This window comes from Rhinopithecus bieti, unplaced genomic scaffold (genome assembly GCF_001698545.2).
Source record: "Rhinopithecus bieti isolate Rb0 unplaced genomic scaffold, ASM169854v2 scaffold_947, whole genome shotgun sequence".
NCBI classification, from domain to species: domain Eukaryota; kingdom Metazoa; phylum Chordata; class Mammalia; order Primates; family Cercopithecidae; genus Rhinopithecus; species Rhinopithecus bieti.
Genome location: NW_016803664.1, coordinates 4,875,506 through 4,883,163, shown reverse-complemented (window position 1 = coordinate 4,883,163; position 7,658 = coordinate 4,875,506). Strand labels below are relative to the sequence as shown.

Sequence of the window (7,658 nt, the reverse complement as noted above, 5' to 3'; positions counted from 1 at the left end):
AAAGAAAAAAAAAAAGAAACATAAACAGGCTGTTGTTAGCTTTGATGCAAAATAATGTTTTTGTTTTTTGTTGTTGATATTACTGTTTTAAGCAGGCTGGCCGGGTGCAGTGGCTCACGCCTGTGATCCCAGCACTTTGAGAGGCCAAGAAAGTGAGAACCTGTCTCCAAAAAAATTTTAAAAAGAAGGAAAAATAATAAAACAGGAAAAAAAAAGGAATACTTAGAACCTTTTCTGATGCCTTGTGACTTTCAGAATTTAAAATCCCCATTGCAGATAAAGCCGCCCACAGCGGAAGGCCGGGAGCAAGAGAGGGGGCTGAGGGGGGGGACCTTGCTTCCACTGGAGCTGTAGGGCGGGAAGGGGTGCTGCGGTCAGCAGAGGGCACCCTTCGCCTGCGCCGAGTAGCCTTGGACCAGATGCTGGCTCAGATCTATAACTGCTCCTGTCTGGTAGCCAGGCCTGCCCAGATGTACAATGGCTGGAATAAAGGGTTCTTGGAAGCAATTTGTTACAGGTACCCTGTGGGCTGTGTCTGGCTGTGGCGCACATGAAGGTTGTGTGTCAGACCTACTCCCTGGAAATGGCCCATGGCTGCACACAGGCACCTTGGCTGAGAAGCTGCACGGTCCTGCTTTCACTCTCCTCCCCTGCTCTGTCCTGTCTGCTTCCACCCAACTCTTCAGGCCACCAGCCCCCACCTCTTGTGACCACCCCCAGCCCAGTGTGTCCTCAGCCCATCTCCTGTGTCAACAGGTGAAGTCCCGCGTGGCCTTTGGGAAGCCCCTGGTGGAGCAGGGCACAGTGCTGGCGGACATCGCACAGTCACGCGTGGAGATTGAGCAGGCACGGCTGCTGGTGCTGAGAGCTGCCCACCTCATGGACCTGGCAGGAAACAAGGTAGGGGCAGGGGCACGAAGGGGCCTCCCAGAGGCAGAGATTCTTCCTCCTCATTCAGCAAAGCATGAGAGCCTGGCTTCTTGACATTAGAAACTATTTAACCTCTACTTGGAGCTATTTTGGCAGTTTTTCAAAAATTGAAGAAGAGAGGACTGGCCTTTGTGTTTTACTGACCTGGTGAGCTACTTAGTCCAAGGCAGTGGGTCTGATGGGGCCACAGCGCCCCTGGGTGGCCCTGGACTCCCAGGGCCATTGGTGGAGGTGTTGGACAACCTAAGAGTAAGTAAGGGAAAAGGGACCCTCTGCTGGCCTTCATCTGAATATTGAATTAGCAAAATAGAGGCTTATTTTCAAGTGTGACATTAGTCATTAACTAAGGCTCTTTTTAACCTTTTATTTATTTATTTTTTGAGACAGGGCCTCACTCTGTAGCCAGGCTGGAATGCAGTGGTACATCATGGCTCACTGAAGCCTCAGCTTTCTAAGTAGCTGGGACTCCAGGCGCACACCTCCATGCCCAGTTAATTCTTTATTTTTTGTAGAGACCGGGTCTCACCATGTTACCCAGGCTAAGGCTCTTTCTAAGTGCCTGTGATGACCAAGTACAATGCCATGTTGACCGTGCTTTGTCCAGCCTTCTGTGGGGCAGCCTCTACCCCCACCCAAGATCCTCAGCCGTCAGGGACCAAACCAGGTTCACAGTTCCTGGTTCTTTGACACTGGCGTGCTAGATATGGTGGAGGCTGCTGGGTGTCCCCCTTGAACACCCTGCCCCAGGGCAGTTCACTGTAGCTCAGTTTCCCAGAGCCCTGACTGGCCTTGGTCCACTGCTGCTTGGAGGCAGAGCTGGCCATGACCCTGAGCAAAGCACAGGCCCCTCCTCCTTGTCCCTTCAGTGTGTGCTGGCTGTGTTCCCCGTCATCTGGGAAGACAGCCACATTCTCCCAGCACTTGCTTCACATCTTGCAACATAAGATAGTAGTTGCCAACATGGCACCCTTCATCCCTGGTTGCTGTCTAGCTGTATACCAGGCAGGGGCAGCCTCACCCAGCTCACATCAGCGAGACCTTGGGGCCTCTGTTGTGGACCCTGGTGTTTGACTTCCTCCTGGGAATCTGATCATTATTCCAAGCTTTCTGCCTCGGGTCTTTTTTGTTGTTTGGTTTTTTGTTTTGTTTTTGAGAGATGGAGCCTCGCTTTGTCGCCTAGGCTGGAGTAGAGTGGCATGATCTCGGCTCACTGCAACCTCTGCCTCCCGGGTTCAAGCAGCTCTCCTGCCTCAGTTTCCCAAGTAGCTGGGACTACAGGCATGCACTACCACGCCCAGCTAATTTTTGTATTTTTTAGTAGAGACTGGATTTCACTATATGTTGGCCAGGTTGGTCTCGAACTCCTGACCTCAGGTGATCTGCCTGCCTCGGCCTCCCAAAGTGCTGGAATTACAGGCCTGAACCACCACACCTGGCCTGTTGTTTGTTTTTGAGATGGGGTCTCACTCTGTTGTCCAGGCTTGAGTGCAGGGTTGCAGTTTTGGCTTACTGCAGCCTCGACTTCCCAGACTCAGACAATCCTCTCACCTCAGCCTCCCGAGTAGTTGGGACTACAAGCACATGCCACCATGCCCAGCTAGTTTTTGTATTTTTAGTAGAGATGGGGGGCGGGGGGTCTCACTCTGCCACCCAGGCTGCCCTTGGGTCTTTTATAATCACATCTCCTCTTCCTTACAGGCTGCGGCCTTGGATATAGCCATGATTAAAATGGTCGCCCCATCCATGGCCTCCCGAGTGATTGATCGTGCGATTCAGGTGAGCACAGACTAGACAGTTGGCTTATTTGAACCATCAATACCAGATGCCAAACTCCCCTGTCTTCAGCCGCCCAGCCTCCCGTAGACCCTGGCAGACACCCTGTGTCACCCACTCACCATGCATGCAACTTTCCTTTTCCTCTTCAGAATGACCCAGCAAGGTGGGGGGTGCCATCCTACCCCCATTTTTAATGTGAGGAAACAGGCACAGAAAAGTAAAGTGACTTGTCCAGGTCACTGAGCTTGCAAGTAGCTGACCTCAAATTCACATGAACTTGGGTTTTCATAAGCCCGGAGCCCAGGCTCTTTACCATGCAGGGAGGCCGCCTCCTCAGATCCTAACCCCCTGCCCCAACATGGGGCAGAAGGCACCTGCAGAGTGGACCTGGGGAGTCTGGAGGCCGTGGGATGGCAGGTGTGGCCCCACGGAAGCCCTATGGAATATTAGTGATTGTATCACATAGGTGTCACAGGGGAAGTCCGGGAAGATGGTTGTTATGGCCCATCAAAAGCAAGCTATCATTCCTGGGGCCCTCAGAGACAAGGGCTGACCCAGGGCCGCCTCCCTCCACCCTGTGTCTGCCAGGCCTTCGGAGCGGCGGGCCTGAGCGGCGACTACCCACTGGCTCAGTTTTTCACCTGGGCCCGAGCCCTGCGCTTTGCCGACGGCCCTGACGAGGTGCACCGGGCCACGGTGGCCAAGCTAGAGCTGAAGCACTGCATTTAGAGGCTTGGGGCTGCAGGAGCCCAGTGTCCTGGCTGGACCAGCCGTGCTCAGATCTGTCACTGATGTGCCTTGAAAGATCCGGTGCGTGTGGCTCCTGCACCCTGCTCAGCAGCTGTGTCCCGGGACAGTCAGGGTGTGCTCAAGCTTTCTGGTTCTCCACAGAAGACATCTCTGCAAGAAGCCTAAATTCTGTTTCAGGCCAGGAGGAGGGGATTTGCTGAGGGCCAAGAGGGTTCCAGGACAGAGTCTGGAAAGCTGGTCTTCGGGCTCTCGGTCCCGGGCTGGGCAGGCACGGTCACTTCACTTCAGCCTCTCAGTCCCTCTCTCTGCCTGTGGGAATCTGGACACATTTTGGGAGGCCTCCTGAGGCTGTGGGACGTGCTTGCTCTGGCAGCTGCAGGGTTCCTGTCTGGCCTCCCTGGTGAGCAGAGGGGTGGCCACGATGGGCAGAGGCCTGGAGACCCAGGGCCTGGGCGCCTGGGAAAATGGAATGCAACCCACATTGTAAAGCCACTGGCATCTGATTATCTCCATTTGAACACACAGCACAGAACACTCATTTAAATGTTGTTTTGGAAAGGGGTTTTGGGATCACAAAAGAATAAGAAAACACATCTCAGAGGCTTTGTGGACTTTCTGTGTCATACAAAGAGAATCGAGTGGAGAGGTTCCCTTCGTGCCTCCTCCCGCCTGTGTTTCCTTGAGGTCCAAGCTGCCGTCTCAGTCTCATACATGCTGGGAGCGCAGAGGCCACAGGTCCGATAAGTCCCGAGTTGGCTGCCTTCCCTCATTATGTAGCCCGGGGCTCTGTACTCATATACACTTCATCCAGGAGCCGGCATGTGAGGCCCCTGTAGCCTCCACCTGCTCCATAGTCAGAATCATATCTGGTGGAACAGGAGGTGGTGGCGCTTTTGCCATTACACTTTGGAGCGCAATATCTCTTCTCTGAGGAAAGTGGAAATGCTCACTCACTTGCGGTCTGAGCTCCTTGAGAAACCCGGCGACATGCAGAGATGAGCCAGGGGCAGTGAGGACCCAGCCTACTGGTCTTATAACTCGTGGTGGTGTAGCCAAAACCTGTCACAGGTTAGATCAGACGGGCAGGGACCATCCCCCCAGCTGCCACATTGCTGAGGTGACCCTGTGGGAACCGCCTTCCCTGAGAATGGCCAGCCAGGACTGCACCCCTACACTATCGGCACCACGAGGGGCCCGTGAATGGCTCCTCAGACCCGTGTGCGCGGGGGTGTGGGGAGGCAGGTCCCCCTTCACCACACTTGAGAAACTGCTTGTTACTCAAGGAAGTTAAACCCTAAAAAATGCCTGTCACAACGCAGCTGAGTGCTCCCTTAGGCTCCAGGAGGAGGGGTTTTCTTCAAAAAAGGGAAGTGGTCATGGCCTGGCCTGTCTCGTGGGCCTAAGAATGTCTTTCGTGGCCTCTGAGGTTAACCTTGCCTGTTCAGTAACGCAACTGCAGAGAGGGAAATGAGAGTCAGGCTGTGGGCACCCCCACATCTCCCTCAGATCCTCTGCCTTGAGGACTGGAGGCCCTGGGGACCCTGGGAATGCTGCCTGCAGACAGGCAGGTCCCTGCAGGCCCTCCACCTTTGCTAGATGATTCTGCCCACCACTGTTGCAGGAGCCCCAGCTCTGGGCCCAGCACGAGTCCAAGCCTTGAGGGAATGTGCAAGTAAACAAATCAGGCCAACTGCTGGCCTTTAGGGGTTTGCATCTCAAGTAGGGGATGGTGGTTAGTGCCCTGGAGGCCTGGGCGCGTGATGGGGCAAGCACTGCTGGGGCTGGAGGCTGAGGGGAGAACTCTCTCCAGAAGAGGTGTCTCAGCCAAACCTGCCTGACAAGAAGAAAGGGCAGGCTAGGTGCCGCGGGTCACACACATAATGTCAGCACTTTGGGAGGCCAGATGGCATCTGGATGCCAAGACCTGTGCTCGCCAGGGCCGGATTTCAGATACTGTCAGATCATTCCATAACAATCCTACAGAGGCTGCAAAGAGACAATTCCAGGCAACTTGTCTGGGCAGGTCCGCTTCAAGACGGCAGCTGGGAGTGACACCGAAAGAACAGGCTCCAGCGATCTCTGCTGCATGTCCCCATCGTAACCCCCCTGGGGTTGTCTGTCACCACCCAGGGCTTCAGAGTTCCCCAGGAATGCCTTGGGCGTGCCAGAGCTGTCACTCAGAGACCCCTCTGGTTGGTATTTCTGCTGCCTTCCCTGCTGTGACATGGGTACAGATTTCTCCCCTTCATCCATTTTACCAAAATAGATGCACATTGGGACAGGTGAGTCCCGGACTCCAGGGGCCTGGGGCCCACATCTGCAAGTAACCTGGGACAGGGTTTCTTTTAATCAAGTTGACTGAGTGGAGAAATGGCCCAGGGGATTTTCTATCCTATCAGCGTTAGACAGATGACACAGTGCTGAAGAGCTGTCAGAGGTAAAGGTGGACACTAAAGTGGTAGGGACAGGTTTTTATATATTTTTCTGAAACAGAATCTCACTCTGTTGTCCAGGCTGATGTGCATCGGTGCCATCTTGGCTCACTGCAACCTCCACCTCCTAGGTTTAAGCAATTCTCCTGCCTCAGCCTTCCAAGTAGCTGGGATTACAAGCATGCGCCACCATGCTTGGCTAATTTTTGTATTTTTAGTAGAGACAGGATTTTGCCATGTTGACCAGGCTAATCTTGAACTCCAAATTTAAGTGATCTGCCTGCCTCAACCTCCCAAAGTGCTGGGATTACAGGCGTGAGCCACCGCACCCAGCAGGGACAGGTTTTAATCAGTCATAAGTCATTGCCATAGGGAGCAGGGCCCAGTGGGAACTGAGCTCCACTTGGATTTGTGCGTAGGTGATGGGAGGGGTGGTGTTTGGGAGGGGGGCTCAAGAGTCAGGAAGGGGAACTATAGAGAGCAGGAAGGAGCGTGGTTGGCGTGACACCTGTCTGGGTTTGCTAACTGGCTCTTAGGGTTAGGCTCCTGCCCTCCCTCGGAGGCTCAGGGACAGGGTTCATCTTCTAATGTTGCTGGAACAAACAGTAACTTCTTTCAGCAGCTTTGGGCTTTCTCAGGCAGGTATGGGCATCCCAGGGATGTGGTCTTGAGCTGTTGGACACCATGTAACTGTTAAGTCTTTTCATGAGAGTATGGGGATGTGGACTTAAGCATTTGTGTTGAAAGTCTGCAGTTTTTCTAGGCCAAGTTTGAGGTCTAGTGGAGATGGGAGCTCAGAGGGAGGCTGGCGAGAGTGTGGTCAAGGAGAGAATTTTTGTCAGGACTGTGGCTCTGGATTCAAGTGGCCCAAATTCAAATGGGTTTAAATCCTGGCTCCGTGACAGAGTAGCTGGGCAACCTTGGGAAATGTTCCTTCATCTTAGAGACTTAGATCTCTTGTTTTATTTATTTATTTAAATTTTTTTTAGAGACAGAGGTCTCACCATGTTGGTCAGGCTGGTCTCAAACTCCTGAGCTCAAGCAATCCTCCTACCTCGGTCTCCCAAAGTGCTAGAATTACACCACACCTGGCCAGATTTCTCATCTGAAAAATGAATAGACCAGTCCTTGCCTCCCAGAATCACCTGAGGATTAAATGGGATGATGCATGGCTTACCATAAGCCACAGCACACACCAGCTGTTCCTGTGTGGCTGGAGTCAGGAGCAGGAGCGGCTAAAGAGGAGGTCTCGGCTATGCTCACACTGGGGTGCAAGCATGTGGGGCCTCATCTGGGCTGAGGACTAGCTTGGACCAGCTAAGATGCCATGCTTCTCACACTTAACTAGCAAAGGAATGCCACTGAGATCAGGTTAAAATGCAGAGTGTGGTGTGGTGGGCCTGCTTTCCTAACACACTTGCAGGTCATGCTCCTTGTTTTGGGACCCACTTTGAGAAGTAAGGGTGAGAAAGGCTTGACTTCTCTAACCTGATACCCAGGGGAAGGAGAATGAGCGGACACCACCTGGCTGGAATCATAAGAGCTACTGGGTATTTAGTACATACCAGATGCCAAGAACTATCTGTATATTATTATTATTTTGAGACAGAGTCTCACTCTGTCATGTAGGCTGGAGAGCAGTAGTGTGATCTCAGCTCACTGCAGCCTCTGCCTCCCGGGTTCAAGTGATTTTCTGTCTCAGCTTCCTGAGTAGCTGGGAGTACAGGCGTGCACCACCACGCCCGGCTAATTTTTGTAATTTCAGTTGAG

At 53.1% G+C, this 7,658-nt stretch overlaps 1 protein-coding gene across 2 annotated transcripts in view; it reads left to right on the top strand.

Annotated features, from left to right (window-relative positions):
• ACAD10 (acyl-CoA dehydrogenase family member 10) overlaps positions 1–4,061 on the top strand; it is a 70,394-nt gene extending 66,333 nt beyond the window's left edge. The window contains exons 19-21 of one of the 2 annotated variants that reach the window (XM_017847315.1): positions 757–900; positions 2,629–2,706; positions 3,295–4,061. In XM_017847315.1, the coding sequence (XP_017702804.1) occupies positions 757–900; positions 2,629–2,706; positions 3,295–3,435 (363 nt within the window). In that variant the 3' untranslated portion in view covers positions 3,436–4,061. The remainder of the gene's footprint in view (positions 1–756; positions 901–2,628; positions 2,707–3,294) is intronic. The other variant, XM_017847324.1, reaches the window with a different exon arrangement.
• Positions 4,062–7,658: the final 3,597 nt, after the last annotated feature.